Source organism: Hipposideros armiger, unplaced genomic scaffold (genome assembly GCF_001890085.2).
Source record: "Hipposideros armiger isolate ML-2016 unplaced genomic scaffold, ASM189008v1 scaffold_16, whole genome shotgun sequence".
Lineage (NCBI taxonomy): Eukaryota > Metazoa > Chordata > Mammalia > Chiroptera > Hipposideridae > Hipposideros > Hipposideros armiger.
In genome coordinates this window covers 1,162,948-1,181,660 of record NW_017731366.1, presented here as the reverse complement: position 1 = coordinate 1,181,660, position 18,713 = coordinate 1,162,948, and the positions used below count along the sequence as shown (strand labels likewise).

At 32.9% G+C, this 18,713-nt stretch overlaps 1 protein-coding gene across 4 annotated transcripts in view; it reads right to left on the bottom strand.

Annotated features, from left to right (window-relative positions):
- IFT80 (intraflagellar transport 80) overlaps window positions 1-18,713 on the bottom strand; it is an 86,327-nt gene that overhangs the window by 17,692 nt on the left and 49,922 nt on the right. For all 4 annotated transcript variants that reach the window (XM_019626985.1, XM_019627002.1, XM_019627007.1 and 1 more), the window contains 9 exons: window positions 14,411-14,529; window positions 11,937-12,011; window positions 8,757-8,920; window positions 7,513-7,577; window positions 4,281-4,416; window positions 3,716-3,863; window positions 2,415-2,586; window positions 990-1,079; window positions 712-884 (listed from right to left, as the gene is read on the bottom strand). In XM_019626985.1, the coding sequence (XP_019482530.1) occupies window positions 712-884; window positions 990-1,079; window positions 2,415-2,586; window positions 3,716-3,863; window positions 4,281-4,416; window positions 7,513-7,577; window positions 8,757-8,920; window positions 11,937-12,011; window positions 14,411-14,529 (1,142 nt within the window). The remainder of the gene's footprint in view (window positions 1-711; window positions 885-989; window positions 1,080-2,414; window positions 2,587-3,715; window positions 3,864-4,280; window positions 4,417-7,512; window positions 7,578-8,756; window positions 8,921-11,936; window positions 12,012-14,410; window positions 14,530-18,713) is intronic.

The following is an 18,713-nucleotide window of genomic DNA, read 5'->3' as shown; positions in this document are numbered from 1 at the left end:
ACCTCATTCACTAAGAGACATGTACCTGAGAGAGTAAGTGGTGGAGCTTAGTTATCACAGAGAACAGCAGCATGCTACTCTGTTTTAGAAAGCAATCTGTCCCAAAGCCTCATGGTGGGGGAAGGCTACTACCAAACACTCCTTACATCTTTCTTCCTTAGTATCACAAATCTCTCTTGGCTCTTCTCTGCCAGACTGCTCCCCAGTCTTGCAGTGGATTTCTCTTTTCAACCATCCACATAGTGCTTAGGCAATTGCATAAATTCTTTTGGCTTCAACTACCAACCATTTCCTGATGACTCCAAAATCTATAGCTCCAGTTCAAATCTTTCTCATGAGCTCCTGGTTCATTTAATCAACTGTTATCACTTATTTCTTCACAAATATTTAAAATTCAACTTGCCTAAAGCTGAACTCACTATATTCCCTTCCAAGCCTGCCAATATTAGTGTTTTCATCTATCCAGTTACTAAAATCAGAAATTTGAGAGACATCCTAGACTTTCTTTTCTTCTTCACACCCCAACTTCTGATCCATCACAAGTTCAGAGTAGGCATAAATCATTAATGGAAAACTACTCACAAATATAAATGAATACATTTTTTTGTGGTGTTCAGAAACTATTAAGCACAGTGGAAAATGTAATCTGAAGTGGTAGGTAAAAGAATAGGATCAATCAGGTTTTGAAATTGATAAAAATCATTTTATTACCTTTCCCAGTTGTAGAGATTAATATTGATCTGGATTGCTTGATAAACAAGACCAGCCTGAAGAAGTACTATTTCAGCCTCCTGTATGTTCCCACTGAACATTAATATGTGGGCCATTTTTGATTCTTTAGATGGAAGATCTTTTATAGATTTGATGTATTGAACCTTATCAATCTAATAAAAGAAAAAATATTTGAAGCAGGTAATAACAGAAATATAATAAATCATTAAGAAACACACACACACACACACATAATCAAATAAGTAAACATTATTTACTTCACCAATCGCTGCGTAGGCTATTTCGGCAGTAGTCATATCTCGATTAGCAACTGCCATAGCAGCTAGGCAAGCCCACATGGTTTGCTCCTAAAATAAAATATGAGAACAATGATCTCAACTACATGGCTAAACTGCCTAAAATAAACTGATTTAAAATATAATAAAATTATATTTTAATAAAAAATAAAAATTATTGAGTATGGCACCAAAAGAACTGATAATTAAATAAATTGATGATGTGGAAATTTCATTGTGGCTACTTTGTTAAAATATATTAATAACACATAGAGAACTTTTAAATCATTTTTTGAAAATTTTATTTTCTAATTATTAAAGATTTGTTTCTGAACGTACAATATACTTTCTTTTTTTTTTTTTATTGTTAGTTTCAGGTGTACAGAACAATGCAATAGTTACCCTTTTCACCCTCACAAAGTAACAACCCCCCTCCCCCCCATGTCCTGCCCTCCCACCCCCAATATCATGCTTATCTATTACAATTCCATTGAATCCGTTCCCGCACTCTACTCCGTGTCCCGAGGTTATATGTATATATAATTATAGTTGACATACAGTATTATTCAACATCAGTTTCAGAAATACAATGCGGTGGTCAGGCCTCTACAACAACTATGAAGTGGACTCCCCAAAAGGGCATTGGTCCATCTGGCCCCCTAAGAAATGCTTACAACGTTTACAATATACTTTTAAGATAACAAGGTTTAAATCCTCCAGTCTTTTTGATTAAATGTCAAAGAATATAGCTTACAGGGAACTTGAGGAATAATGAGGTTCTTAGATAAGGCTATTTATACAGTAGCAGACTGTCATCAACAACCCACTGTAAGGAAAAGCATCAACAAGTCATTCCACAAAAATATATTCTAAGCAATGTTAACCAATGTTCAATAAAAGAGTTCTGTGGACAAATGTATTTGGAAAATACGGGATTCAACCACTTTGGGAAATGTTGATCTAAAGCAGAGATTCTTAACCTTAGCTGTAGGAATCATCTGAGGAACTTAAAAACTATGCTCAGGCCTCTCTTCAGATTTAAGAAATTAGAATCTCTGTGAGGGTAGAAGATGGGAACCTGACTTTTGAAAAGAAGACTTTTATATGTATCAATATTAAGAACCTACACATTTAAATTATAGTTTCTTCAGAGAATAAACCATAAAGCATCTAGCCCCCTATATCGTTCATGTCTTCACTTATGAAAAGAGACATGATCCCAATTGAATATTTTCCAGCCCTTAACTGTTACCATTTCTCATATTTTCCAGCCCTTAACTGTTACCATTTCTCATCTTACACAAAGATATTGGGTAACCTAATACTAACATAATTATATAATTATAATTATATTATATATTAATATAAACAATGTATACACAACTATGGGTCTTAAATGTGAAGTACCTTAACAAAGCGACAAAGTCTTACAGCATCTTCCCATTTTGAACCGCTTACATATTCGTGGAGAATAGCAGGATACGGTGATATGCTGATGTGAACAAGTGAGCCATCAGCTCTTCTTATAGTTACCTGATTTCCAACAAAACTCACAATATGGGGATTTTTACTAAATTCACTGTTGGGGGAAAACATCAAAGTGTAATTTATATTCTGAGCAAAATTTTTCATATATGTTAAATTTGGGGAGTTGACCCCGACATACATATGAAGTCTCCAATCTCCAAAATACACTTTCAAAAAATTTAACTACAGGAAGAATAGATATATTCAAATAAACATTTGAGTCTAACTTTCTATATGCATTTGGAACAAAATATACAGCTTTAACATGGTAAAATTATTACACACGTAAGAGCTATTCCTAGAAGTATTTGAAATGACCTTTTATTCCTCAGTCTTAAGGTAAATCACACAAATGATTAAACCACTTAGCTTCAGCTTTTGGAAGTATTGAAGTAAAGCATTAAAAATTAAGCTGATTTCAAGATTTTTCTCATTATAAAAAGAGGTTACTAACTTCTTTTCGTTAGTTTAAAGACTTTTTAAATGATGCCTCTGGTTTGGCTAAGGTTGTAAATTCGAATATTAAAAATGAACTCGAAATAGATTTGCAAGTTAAGCTAAGGTTTAGAGTTGAGAATGTTTTGCATTCCTATTTTGTCAAGAGTGGGAGATCTTACTATTTCTTAAGAGAATTTAGAAATATAAATGCATTTCATTTTCTGAAGAATATAAAATTTAAAAAAAACTCATCGGTAATTTCATTTTTTTTCTATCTCTAAGATTAATTTAAAAATCCAATTTTAGGTTGAATTCATTTGTAGAACACATACATTCCTGGAAGTCTTAGGGTCAATGATAATCTGGGACAGAGCAAAGGTTGTCACAAGGTTGTAAACACTGAAAAATCTTAAAAACAAACAAACAAACAAACAAAAACAGTGCCTATATTAAAATTACTAAGCCACACTGGAAAAAAAACCAAACACCTAACTTACCATTAAACAACATTAAGCTTGTAAATTATATTCAAATAAGGAACAAATAAGTAACTATAATAGTATTGTACTAACACTTGCAACTTGGTTCCATCACTTAAGTCTCACTTAGCTAACTTTAGCTGAACAAATAAGTTCACTGAGTAAAGTGAAAGATATCTTGCAGGATTGAAATTAGAGTCAAAGACGTGACACTCTTAGAGTTTTATTTACCACAATAAACAATTCTATGCAGTAAAATGTTACCTTGCATCCCTTTCATATAATGTTTTAAGCAAAATGTCTCTGTCCACATAAACCGTATTGGGGTAATACCACACTGTTAATCGAGTATCTTGAAGTCCACAAAGGATATTGCACGTATCGTTCCACGCCAAAGTATGCACCATTGTTCCTTATTTTTAAAAGAATTAATGTATTATTAGTGCCACTATATTGTAAATATTAAAAATATATCTTTAAAATTAGCTGTGATATAAGACCCCATCTAATTTCTGGTAGGACTGACTCTGTTTTCATATATGTACATATGAAAACATATACAAAAATTCACATAAGAATTTATGAAAATATTTGAATATCCTACTCAGAACTATTATATTGTTAATATGCAAGTATGTATTTCTTCAATACCAATTTAGTTGTGGCAGCTAAAAACTTGCCATTAAAATGGAGTTAAACAACTAATAAATGTTATGCTATCAAAGCATTACTCAGATTCATTCAAGCAAGTAAGCTATTTGGTATAATATATGACAGTGTAGATCTAAGAAAACTGAAAATAATTTTAAATGTATTACAATTATTTTACCAAGTTTGATAATGTGTTCTTCCTTCCCAAATCGTTTCACTGAGGTGATATAAAGATCTCTATTTTTATCAATGAAAGCAATTTTTCTATCATTGGTAAGTCCTTTTTGATCCAGAGCAATTTCCAAAATTTCATTCTAAAATTTAAAAAAATGAAAATACTGGATTAGTTTTAGTGCTTAACATTAGTTCATTTTAAGTAATTAAAGAACAAACATTTGTTTAAAGATCAAGTAAATATCACTCTGGTACTTATAGTGATAAAATGTCCTTGTTAAATAATTTTAAACTGCTAATACACTAATAATTCAAAAGCTATAGTAATATGTACTTTTTTTGTCTGTTTACCAGGGGAAAGGTACTCTTTAAAACACTATAAAATAATGTATATTTTGAAACTCTAGGCTGAGAAACACTTGCATCTTAGTAGTCAGGGTGAAAATGTGAGGCAACTCTGGGTATCACATGAGAGGTCTACTTTGATCAAGCTTCTCATACCAAAATTTAAGTAGATTGCCTAAGATTTGTAAGAGTTGATTTATGGAAATATCTTATGCTCTTAAAAGCCTTACATTTTATAGATTCTTTCATGTTCATTTCTTGTGAAACAGGAAACAATCTTCTGATGTGGATATTACACTTACTTTGCAGATGAGAAGACTGAGAGCCACAGCCATTAAGTGATTTTCCTCAGAAAAAGCTGGTAACAAGCTATCTGGAATTGACAACCCAGACTTCCGACTGCACAATAAGTGATCTGTCTCCAATAGCAAAGTATTTCTGGCATGTTGCATTAATCTATTATATTATACTAGCTAGTGAAATGAATTTCTTTATAATTTGGAAATGGTTCAGTATGGATTTATTTCAAGTCAATCCAAAAGGGATTTGTTTACTGCTTTCTCTGTCTGAAGACTTGTTAGGATCTATGAATTCAAAAAGAATCACGAACACACCAAGTTATTGTATCTAAGTATACTATCATATCTTTAAAAAACAAAACACCAGAAACTAAAAACAAAAAACAAAACCCACACATAAAGCCTAATCCAAGTTGATGGATCAGGATAAAACATATACCAGCTCATAATACATTTTTTTTTACAAATTATTCTTGTCTTTGGAAATTCCATCAATTGTATTTTAAGGAAGAAAAGAATGTTCCATATATATCAAGGCATGCATGAAATATAATTCTAGGTATTTCCAAAATTGAAACCTTTCATAGAAAGTCATCTTTACAATAAAGAATTACTTATCATCTCCATCAAGAAAAGTACCTACTATGGTTTTTTGAACACTGTTAAACAGAGAGGATTCTCCTCTCTAAGAAATTCAAAATCGAAGATTGACAATAATAACAATAATGCCTCTGTAAGTAGTGGGGGTGTTTCCTCCTCCTCATCCCCTCTTCGTTCAGCAGGGTTCCTCACTTCCTCATATCCAGCCCTACTCTGTCCACTGTTGCTCTGTTCCTTCTGGGTCGCTCTTTGCAGCAGGACATAAAAGCAGCTTCACGTTCACTTGAACCTCCTCCCTTGCCCTACACTAATATTCATTTAATTAAAGACAGACCTGAATTCTAGTTTTGGTTCTGTTATTTATTTGGGATAATCTTGAGTTTTAGTTTCTTCATATACTATAAAATTAAAATAGACTGACTTTTTCTATAGAAACCCAAATTTTAAAGTCCTTTGTATTATATACAAGGCAAAGAGATAAAAATATCCTCTGCAGCTGAGTGGAGTTTGACATGAGGAAGTCACCTCCATTCCTATAATAATGAAATTGTAACTTTCTTACACTTAGAAAGTATTCTAGAAAAAGAATTATCACATTAAAAGAAATGTTTATTAAACCTAAACGACTCTCATTTCAATGTTACTAACAAAAATAATGACTGTATCTTGAAAAGCTGGAAATTTACTCCTTTATGCTTAATCCTATTGAAAAGCAAAAATTCTGCTTACATAGTCTTGATTTAAAATTATTACAATGGAGAGGTTGTGGGGAAGAAGGCATCTCATGTATTACTAGTGAGAACATAAATTGATAGACTCTCTTTGTAAGATAACTTGACAATACTTTTACTAAGATTACAAACGCTCATATCCTTTCAACCAGCAACATTTCAAGAATTTATCCCACAGATACATAAACACTTGCACAAGAAGATATATATGTGAGGTAAGTCATCTTGGCAATATTGTAATAGCAAAAGACTGGAAATAAATGTCCATCATTTGGGCACAGGTTAAATAAATTCTGATACATCCATAAAATGTTATACTATGTGTGTGGGGGGTGGTCGGGGGGAGACAGGGGATTTTTGAGAAAGCACTTTATGTGTTGATGTGGAAAGAGCTCCAGAAATAGTGCTTGAGAAAAGCAAGATACAGAGTTATATTTCACAGTTTTGTAAAGAAGGGAGGAAAAAAACTTTGTTTGTATATGCACGTATGCACTAAAAATCTCTGGAAGGATATATAGGAGATTAATAACAGTGGTTACTTATTTGGTGGAAAGCAACTATAATAATGAAGAACAGTTGTAGTAGGGAGACTTTTTCACTGTGTAATTTTTTATGCTTTTTGATTTCTGAATCATATGAATGTGTATTATTAAATTTAAAATTATTACAAAAAGAAAATAATATATAGAGTAACACTTCACTAGCAGCATTGAACAATAAAGTTAAAAGCATTTTTAGACCCTAACACATCACTTAATAGAAAAATAATAAAATGTGCTCCTTTGCTTATTTTAAAGCTAAAAATCAGAAACAAATAAACAATTCACAATTCAGGATCTTTTTGTACTTTTAAAAAAAATTTAACTACAGTCTTAAAACCTAAAGAAAATGCCAGGCAAAGGAAGGCCAATGGAAAAACTGCAAGCTGTTTAGAAATATAAACAGAAGTGTTTATTTACTGCTAGGTACTAAAATTTAATCGAGATAGAACATTTTATTGAAAAGCAGTGAAGAGCCTAGACAACAGACATGTAAGTCAGACCCTTTTCTTCAGTTAATTTGCACATATAGCTTCCTGTTCCAGTTGACTAGTGCTTGGTCTTTAACTGTGACATTTTTAGGCAAAATACTCTGTAGAATGAACACTGGTTTTAAATAAAACTAGTTTCTATGTTTTCCTCCTTACAGTGAAAACATTAATTTTAAAAAGGAAGTAGATAAATTGTGGCTATTTACATTAGAAATAGCTAATGTCCATTACCTTATGAGAAAGAAACTTTCCATCACCTAATGGTTTTCCAGTTGATGCCTCAAAGAGCAAGATTACTTGAAAAAAAAGTAGAGCATCAGTTAATGTATTACATTATTTTTATTGGTAAATTTCAATGGTACTATCATAATCCTCATGAGAAACTGTTTAACTCTGTGGCCCCCAGAGTATCCATCAGCAGCACAGAAGAACAGCAGCATCAAATTCCTACTTAGAAATGGGGTCATAATTTGTATGAAAACAGTGGGACTGGATACTTCTTCCTTAAAACACACCTTCCCTAATTTGAACTGTTATTAATGCTCCACAAGATCAACAATGGCAAGTCCAGATCTGGATGTAATCTGTAATTTTGACAACTCTGATTTAGAGCAATATAACATCACAGTCATATTTCACAAAGGAAATGTGTGTCCAGTGCCTCGTAGATACAACGCCGGGCAATGTGCTGCGTACTGCTCAGTCCCCGAGGTCAGCAGACCACCGTGGTATAAATAATGTGTCTGGTCTTTGTCCTGGGCTCCCGGCAGAGAGCTTGAACTCTGGGAATTTCCTTAGTGATAGGGCTGTCTTTATTGTGCTAGCGGCGACACTCTTGGTAGAACAAATGCGGCCAGGCCCCTTTTCTGTTTCATTTCACCAAAGGCTTCTCCTAATATCAAACATGACAGTAGCATTGGTAGCTGTTCTTATCTCCTTTTAAAAAGATTGTTAGGGAGGAAAATATTACTCACAAATGGAGTAATTTTATGTTACTGAACATACACATAGGATTACAAAAATGAAAAGACAGAAAAGGCATTTAAAGAGAGTAGTCAAAAAAAAATTGGAAAATTTATAAAGTCATAAAAATGCTAAAATATGACTAACAGGATATTTAAATTCCATAGGATCACACTTTTAATATATTGATTATTAGCTTTTAGTAAACCTTAGGATATCAAGTTTGAGGTCATTGGTCATATTCAGAGGAAATCATGTGTGTCTTCTAAGATTGCCGATTATGCTGAGAAAGATGAAAAAAATATGTAACAACTTTTAATTAAATATAGAAACAAAATTAGAAAATTTTGGCTTCCATTTAAAAAAATGCTTTGGGCTTAGCTAAACCTATTTTCATAGCTATACTCTCTATCCATGTTTAGATGAGAAAATAAAAGTTAATTTATTAAAATTTTACAGTGTTAACAAATTGAATGGAAATTTGACATAGAAAATTATAAAAATGTACTTACTTTTTTCATCAGCTTTATCTTTTATTGCTATGGTATCATTACTCAGAGACACAGTCTGTGCATTCAGAATATCTGTTCTCATTCCAGGAAATTTTGGAGAAGAAATGAAGCGTCCTTCATAAGAATATAAATAGATACCACCACCATCTACAAGAAGAAAATGTCTAAAAAATAAAGAATAAAAATATATTCTCAAATAACAGTTTACTATATTTTTATATCAGTATAGTTTATCGTTTGGAAAAATCTAAATCTTAAAATTTAAATAGTAAGTACATAGATATATACAGAATACAATACACAAATAACCTGAAAAGTCAACACTGGCTGTTTTGGTTTGTTTCTAGGTTTTTGGTTTTTGATGGAGGTAGAAGAAAAATGAAAATGCCCACAATCACAATCACATACTAAAATTTTGACTTCTTTTGTATTATACTTGCAATTTATTTCCTTTCCTAAAGAAGCATCTCTATAAAAAAGCAGTAAAAAAATCTTACCATTTACAATTCAGTTATTGTAATGCCAGATGCTACTTGTTTCATGAAACCATATTAATATATGTTTCATAATTAAAGATTATGCTAAAGACAATTAAAGATAAAATACTGGTTAAAATCTAAAACTGACTAAAAAATTAACCTCAGGGCCAGCATTTATTAAAATAAGATACTTTGACTTTAAAATAATATGGTGACTATCAGTAAATGTATTCATAACTAAGACAACACATTTTTTTTAACAGAGACTAGAGTTCGTCTGCTGTGTTGACAGCTATATTCAAGGCATAAGAGTTCTGTGTAGCTAATTTTTTGTTAAGTCGAAATATAAATATTTATGGCTACTTTTTTCTTTGAAAATTTATAAACATTGAAAAAAAATTCAAACAATACAGAGAAAGCAAAATATCTCTTGCAATCCTATCTCCATAAAGATAACTTATGGCAAACAAAGTATTGAATATACCATAACTTTGCTTAGTTAACTCATTTCTAATGGACTTTTATTTCAAATTATTTACTGTTTTAAAGAATGTCTAGAGTTCTATACACATCTCTGTACATCTACCTTATTTATTTCCTTAGTACAACTTCAAGAAATGCAATTACTTACACTTTTAAAATTTTAATATATATTGTGAAACTGCCCTTTGAAAGGTTGTATTGATTTACACTCATAATACTGCTATACTGGAGTGCCTACTTCCTCAATGCTGAACATATTATTACTTTTTTAATCTTATATTCAAGGTTTTAATATCCTTGATTCAGAACTATTTCTTGACTCAGGAATTGCTAATTGTTCTTTATTGCTATGGAAACAAATAGGAAATAAACAACAAAACCAATGAATAGTATATAATGAATACCAAATACACACTTTAATTAAATTAATACCTGAGTATTAGTTTAGTTTATTTAATTGAATGCTTTGACCCTTACATATTGTGTATGAAAAAAATATTTGCTAATGTTGACAAAATGACACATCATATTAGTATATATTCTTTCTTAGACTCAGTACTAAAAGCATTTTCTCCTCTAAACAAGACACTATAGCTCTTAACCTACTTGTGAGTAAACACTGTGTTTCAAGGAGCAAACTTATCTAAATGTACAAATGAGACTAGCAATAGGCAGTAAGTAAACCACTCTTTAATTACCTAATAATTTATTCCATTAACATATGCTTTTACTAAGAGCATATCAATAACTATATATTTATAAATAATGTCTAAAAATTTTATTTGGAACTGTTCGAGTAAAAAGAATTTCAGAAATATGTTTTTTAATTTTTTTTATTAAATTTATTGGGGTGACATTAGTTAACAAAATTATACAGGTTTCAAGTATACAATTCTATAATACATCATCTGTATATTTCATTGTGTGTTCATCACCCAGAGTAAAGTCTTATTCCATCACCATAAGAAATATGGTTTTTTAGATAGTTGATGTCTCACCTTTTAAGGGACAAAGATATACTTTTGTTTTAAAAATTTATGATAAAACTAAATAAAGCATATTTTAATTTCATCAAACAGATGATACAGAATTTGACACAATTACTTTCTTGATCACTCAGGGTCACTGATATGATGATCATACTCTTCAGTAACTAGTTAACTGACAGTTTGATACCCATGAGAATCGGCTGGTGCCTCAGAATAATCATGCCACCCAGCTCCACAGTTCCATGCTTTAAGTTTTCTCTGTGCTCCTTTGCCAGGCAGTCACTTTTTTTCCTGTCACTGTGCCAGCCTCTAACAGCACACCAGCACCATTCTTCTGGTTTGCTATTTATAAAAGACTGTGGGCTAGCAAACCTGATCACAAACACTATTAAGAGCTGCCTAGGTGGTGAGTGAAGGGATGAGGAATAAAATGGCACATGGTTTTAGTGCAAAGATTTTCACAGGGAGCTATTTGAGGTAATTGTCTATTATATTTTCATATTTATTCCAGGTTTTATTGGGTTGTAGCTGTCTAAGTTTGACTTGTGATTCAGTAGGATATCACTGTGCTTGATAGACTGATTGGTAGTTTTCATGGAAAAGTATGGATTCCTGAGTAATGACTCTTCCATCCTTATTCCAGTTAATTGGTCTGAAATTTCTTAGTCCTGTCTACACTGAAGATCTAGGTACAGAATATTATTTTTTAAACTTGAGGTTACAGCCTAGTAGTGGTTCATAAAATCAATGAGTTTCAATTAGTATTTAAAAACAAAAACAGCTAGAATAGAAAACAGAGGGACCATGAGGTCAAAGCTATTTCATAGCAATTTGCCTGTTTTACTCTCATTTTCTCATGTCATTACTCTAATATTTATTTGTTATGGCTTTATTCTCATCATTTTTAATAAATTAATAACTTTTAAATCTCAATTTTAATTTATAATACAGTAAATGGTAATATATATAATATTATATATATGTGTATATATATATATCCCTCAATATCTTTTTAAGTATGCAAGGCAATTCTGAGTCCAAAAAGTTTCAGAACCATTGATCTAAGAGCTTATTCTCTTACTTTTTTCTTTTAAAATAAACAGTAGAAACAGATTGATTCCAAATGACTAATGTACCATTCTATAAATGGCACGCTTTAAAGAGTGCTCTACTGTGATTTGAAATATTTTAACCCCAAATTAAACAGTCAAACATAATAAACAAATTACCTTTCTGCCTGCAGAATTAAACTAACAGTTCCTTCTCTGAGATCAAATATAAGTGGTGTATTCCAGTTCTTTGTACTAAAAGACAAATAAAATGGATATTTATTAACATATAAAACACTAAAAACTTTTTAATAAGAAGTGCTCATTTTAAATAGTGTCTTTAGTTTCCCAGTTACTTTGATAATATATATTTCTATTACAGCAGTTGACACATTGTTCTGAAATTATTCACTTAATTTCTGTATCCCTCACTGGAAAGCAGAGACTCTGTTTTCCCAGCACCCAGCAGAGAGTAAGCATTCAATAAAACTTTATTGTAGGTATCACAATAAATGAATTGAGGAATCCTAACTATAAGTGCAAGTTCTGCCATTTATTAGCTCTGTGATTTGGGAAAGTCATCTAATATTTCCAATCTGAAAAACAGTCGCAGCATGCATAAGAGAGAATGGGTTTTTGGCTAGACAGGTCAGGATTAGAAATTTGGTTTTACCACCTGTCCACCATAAGATCTTAATAAGCTTAATACCTGAAGCACTAGTTTCCTTATTTGAAAATGACAACTTACAAAAGTGTTTAGCTAACTGCCTGTTACATAGCAGATCCTGAACAAACAGAAACTTTGATAACAATCACATGATAAACATAATTATTTTTCCTACAAGTCTCCCAATGCTATTGTTGGGCTGAATGAAAAGATGTTTATACCTGAAGCTGAAGTTGAATGTCAACCATAATTAAATACACACACACACACACACACACACACACACACACACACACACACACACTTTTTTCCTTTCTTAAAATGTATATACATTTTTTTGGCACTCTGTGTGTGTGTGTGTATGGTCACTAGATGTAGAGTACAGCATGGGGAATAGAGTCAATGGAACTGTAACATCTATATACAGTGTCAGAGGGGTAGCAGATTGCAGTGGGGAGGGGAAGGTTATCACTTTGTGAGGGGTGTTTACGTCTAACTATTACATTGTTTTGTACACCTGAAACCAAAAATAAATCTAGAAAAAGAAAAGATGTTTGTGAAGTGTTTTGTATACTATATAAATGTAAGCTATGACCACACTTACTGAATAAATGGATGAGTAAATGAACCAATAACTCCTTCGGTTTTTATAGTGTAATATGATTGAAGATAAGGATGAGTGGAGAGAACATCTACAAACTGAAAAATCTGTCCCCAAATAATCAGTTGTTTCACAGTTTAAAATATGTTTTACTACTCCTATCTATTCTGAATCTCTCTCAATTACCTTCATAGAGGCCATGCTTTAAATCCCATATTCAGATCCAGAAGATGGGGGAAAGGAAAGGTTGCAGTGAGTAGACACACTGGTAGGGAATTAATCTTCGCTAACAGAGAATCTGATACCCACTTCAATATGTAAATGCACACATAAAACAATACAATGAATAAACTGCTATTAATAATTAGTAAATCTGGGGTTTGCAGATACGGAAAAGATATGTGCTTTTGTATTTTAGAAAAAATCATGGTGTGCTTCATTTATGAAATCATTAGAATTAAGCAAATTATATTAAAAAAAGATAATACTCAAAACTTATCACTTCTAGATTATTTTATTACAATTTACTATTATCTACGCACTTGAGATTATTTACATCTCTTGCGTCTATACAGTGGCAATACTATGTAATGGTTTGCTACTGTGCATCTCTCCTCAATTATGCTGTCAGTGACACCACATTGGGAGCTTGAAATCGGCCATACCAGAAATACTATATCATAGAAATCAGCAAATAATGGAAATCAAGTTTGCTTTGTTTCCAGAAAGTCTGTTGTTCAAAATTTATTAGCACATACTGAGTTACCATTTTAAAAATGCCAAATAATCATATGTTGTTGAAGTTTTCAGGTCAAATTTCTTGGATGTATTGAGTCACTCCCTGCTTTCTAATACAAAGTATACTGAATATATTTTCTTTCATCATTTCTCAACAACTCTGGATTATCAATATGAACATCCATGATTACGCTTGGCTATGATGTTAAGCCTTAATACCTTCGTGTGTCCTTATTGAGTACCTTTCAGCCTGTGGTCAGGCTGCTAACTGTCGCCCCCCTCTTCCAGTGGCTAGAGGTTCCTTTTCCCGTCATTTATCAGCTGCTCCTAATCTTCTCTGGGCTTTGAAAAAAAAATTACACTAAATTCCTGAGAACTGTGAGTAAAGTAAGAGTAAAGACCATCTCAGGGAAGGTATTTGACATTATTAAAGTGATTATTAACCTTTGATGCACAAAGTTTATTAGATCTATCTTCACTGCTTATAGCTTTTTTTTTATTAATCGCTCTTTATTTGGGATTAAGTTCACAATAGATGAGATTTTGAGAAAGTTAAATTTAAGCCAAACCGTGTTAACATGAAAGCTTGAAAATAAATTCTTCATCACAGACAAAACTCTGGATTTTAAAAAAATGCAAAATGCTTACGAGAACACATAACATTGAAGAGATGTTGAAACAACTAAGTGCGCATAGTTCAAAGATGCTTTAATGACTCTATCACGGAATTCCAGTAAATCCACTGCATCATTAAGAACGTTACGAACCTAAACAAGAAAAAATGAAATGCCAACAAACATTAAAATACATCACACTTTTAAGTAGATAAGTTAGCAAGATTTTGAAAAATGAAAAATTCAAGCTCTCTTGATTGCCCAATCATATAAAAGAGAATTCAATAGGAATTAGGCATAAGATGACATATTTGGGTGTAAAAATCAACCAGCAAAAATACAGACACAGAACGCTTCTTAGAAATAAGTAGAAAAAGGCCTATAGAGATTTCTAACCTGTATGATAGAGCAATAGAGCAATAAGGTGAAAAATGCTATAACACTAAGACATAGTCAAAGGAATGTGTATATAGGCGTTAGAAAGAGACTACTACGTAATTTCTGGCCAAAACAGTAAGAATATGTCTTTTTTAGGATTAGGTTTTATATTAAAATTTAAGTTCTAAAAAAAGATAAATAACTTTAAAAATCAAAAGTAGAGTGGCAGGAGGGCCGGCCGAGTGGCTCAGTTGGTTAAGAGCTCACTCAAGAGTTTGAGCTCTGAGCAACAGTGGTTCGATTCCCGCTGAGCTGCCAACAGGTGGCAGGATGGCTCAGCTTAAAAAAAAAAAAAGAAGTAGAGTAGCAGGTATTAGCAAAGAAACCAATTACATAGTGAAGAAACCAAGCTGCACAGAGGGGGAGAAAGTATTTCCATATGTAAAAACACACAGATAATATATAAGGAAGCTAAGCACCAACTAACAAAAGGATTTGCCTTTGATAGTCAAAATTGTTATAAAAGTTTGCAAGGATTTTTTTTTTTAAGATTTTTTTTTTTTATTGGGGAATTGGAGGGATGGGAACAGTGCTGGGGAATTGGGGGAGGGAACAGACAAGTTGCTGTCGTTTTGTTCTTCAGTCTAGTTGTGGAGGACGTTACTTCACTGGCCCAAGTTGGCATCATCATTGCGCTCTTCCCAGGCGAGGCACATCAGTCGCCAGCTTCTGGACGGCTGCTCACTGCGGCTGCTGGCCGCTCATGCTGGCTGCTGGCCGCGTACGGTAGCCCATGGCAACCCACTGCCACAGGGGCTGCAGCCTCCGCTGTCGCCGGCGACTCACAGCTGCCCAGCTCCAGGTTGAGCTGTTGTTCAGCATCTTAGCTGTGGAGGGCAGTGTCACTGGCCCTCATATGTGGGACCCGAACCGGGGCCCTCTGGCGTCCCAAGCCAGTTCTTAACCATTGCGCCACTTGGCCGGCCCAAGTTTGCAAGGATTTTAACACTTGGTAGTATTAGCCAAAAATCTCTAAGTTGATGGATAATCTGCAAAAAGTTAGGAAAAAATGTTGGGCAAGTTAATTTATCTAATCTCTGGCCAATACCAGAATGGGTAAGATGTTATTGTAAGAGCTGAAAGGTAGAGAAAAAAAGATTAATTGTACCTAGACATTAGTATTTCTTTAAATACACTTCAAAATGCTATCATCTTTCTGTAAAATGTGACAATTATAGTATTAATGAAGAATGAAAGGGTATGGAAAGAAAGATAGGAAAATAAAGTGAAACTTCTTGTAAGTACTTCTTTGGTGTACTTCTACCTATAAACCATATTATATTTTTATTATCTGTTCCTCAACTCCCATCCCCACCAAACTATTATCATTATGACAAGAGATAAAATTACATATACGTATATTCATTGATCCAGCAATCTTCTAGAATTCTATCCCAAAGATAAACAAACAAAACTATGAAATGACACACACATAAGGCTATTACTACACACAACACTAATGGTAACAGCAAAAGACTAGAAATAGCCCAAAAGTCTATCAATAGTGGATAACTTGAATAAACTATGATACATTTGCAAAGTGGAATACTATATAGCTGTTAAAAGAATAGGGAAGGCCTATGGAGTGATTTTCATGATATATTGTAAAGTAAAAAATAAAAGATGCAAAACTGTGTATATAGTATGATACCTTTAATAAAAGGGAGGATATAAAAAGATATATGGACTTGTTTTTATTTAAAAAAAAACAAGATATCTAGAACAGTATTTGGCAACATATTATTAGAGTAGTATTGATATGTCATTTAAAACTATATTTTAGGATTCATATATATATATATATATATATATATATATATATCCACCATCAATGTCTTCAGGAACCAAATTTTTCTTGTAAAAGAGCTTCAAATAAAAAAACCAAGAGTAAAACTCTATAATCTTACATTTGAAACCTCAGCATACACTCATAACATCTTTTTATCTGTCAAAAACAAATGTATTTTATCTTAAAGTAATGATCAAACTAGAGCAACTAGATTATGGTCTCTAAATAACATTCTCCTCCAAAAGGAATGAGGCCTTCTTGGAAAAATGGGTGATTCCAAGTATGGAATAGGAAATGTATAAGAGGAGCCTATAGAACATCTTGTCAGAACTGCAAGCAAGCTATGAGATGATCTCAAAAGAACACAGGAGACAAAGCCATTTGAGCATTAAAGAGAATAATGACTGTAGTATATTGAAACACATCAAAAATGTTAAAATTTGCAAATTTATCATAATATCAACAAAAAAGAAACTCACTGGAAATGAGTTAGAAAATCACTACTGCTAGGAAATCAACTCATTATGTGAAAACTTGTAAATAAAGAAAAATAATTAAAAAATTTGTCTCACCTCAGGGTAACCAAATGGTTGATGAGGCAAAGTCTTTGATAAATGCAGAAGAAATGATAGAATAAGATTAACATTTTGCAACTCCCAATGAAACATGGTTCTAGACAAGTCTCATCAACAGCAGATAAAAACATTAAGTTAAAAGCCTAATGAGGAACTACATGACAGATGAATCAGACTGACAACACCTGAACACACTGATCGATCTCAGCATCACCAAAAGAGAGATAAGCAGAAGCGTGTTTCTCCTGATGTGGTACAACAGGAAGTCACGGCATCACCTACAAAGTATTCTTTATACTTATCAAGGCTCTCAATCTAATACAGGAGGGGTTAGATGAACATGTGAAATGTAATCACACCACAGAGATGCAAACAGGAAAATGTGGGAAATTAACAGAACAAATGACCTGGTTTCTTAAACCAACAAACAAATAAGAAGAGGAATTGTTTCAGATTTAAAAGGAATGAAGAGGGAAATTAACTAAATGCAGAGAGGGACTTTGTTTCCTAATACAAACAAACAAACTATAACAAAATAAATAAATAAATAAATAAATAAATAAATAAATAAATAAATAAATAAATAAATAAATAAATTTGGAGAAATGGGACCTATTAGTGCAGAAAGACATTTAGGAGACAACTGGACAAATGTAAAATGTTACTAAGTGAAAATAAAAATAGTTCTTATCTTTTAGACATTTTAAAAAAGTCTTAATAAAAAAGAGTGATGCCAGGATTAGTGGTAAAGAAAAAGACTATGTTCCCTTCACTCTTCAATGACTAGGGAAAATGACTGCAAAAAGGGGAGTAGTCTGATGGCAAGTGCTTCAAAGGAGCTGGAATTCCTTAGGGAAAAAGTTATTGTGGTCTAGAATTAGCAATGAGAGGTAAGGAAGGCACCTACCCAAACTCCAGACCCAGTAATACTTGGCATAAAGAAGAAAAACACCTTTACTTGAGAAGGTTGTAGGAGAAACACTGGCCTCAAGAATCAGCCAGTTTTTACCTAGAGCGAAAATGTGAAGAGAGTGCATTCAGTGAAAAGGCCACAGATGTGTGCTGCAGGTGTGCACTGCACAACTGTAGGTCTCAGGGAATGGGCCCCAGCACTGAGCAAGCCATGACTGTAGGTGGTGGCCCTGTGAGTCTCTCTTCAAATCCTAGGATTTCTAAAGCTTTCTTTCATGAAGGGCAGAAGAGAGCCACTCCAGAGCCTCCCATGCCTTAATTTCACACAGAGGCCTGGATTGGCGCACTGTGTCACCTCACGTACTTCTGAGCTCCATTAGCCAGCAGGAGCCGCTCCCCTCCCTGTCTCTGGCTGCAACTCTGGACCTGGAGTCAAGCAGGTCAGAGACTTCACTCCACGCTCTGCATTTCTGTTCCATTTCTGGCCCACAGAGATGTTTATCTTGTTTTTGAGTCCAGATAATTCTTTTTAAAAATTTTTTTTCATATATTATTGATGTCGTTGGAGCCAAAGGTATATCTATTCCATCCAAGTGTGAACTTATGACACCATCTTTACCAAT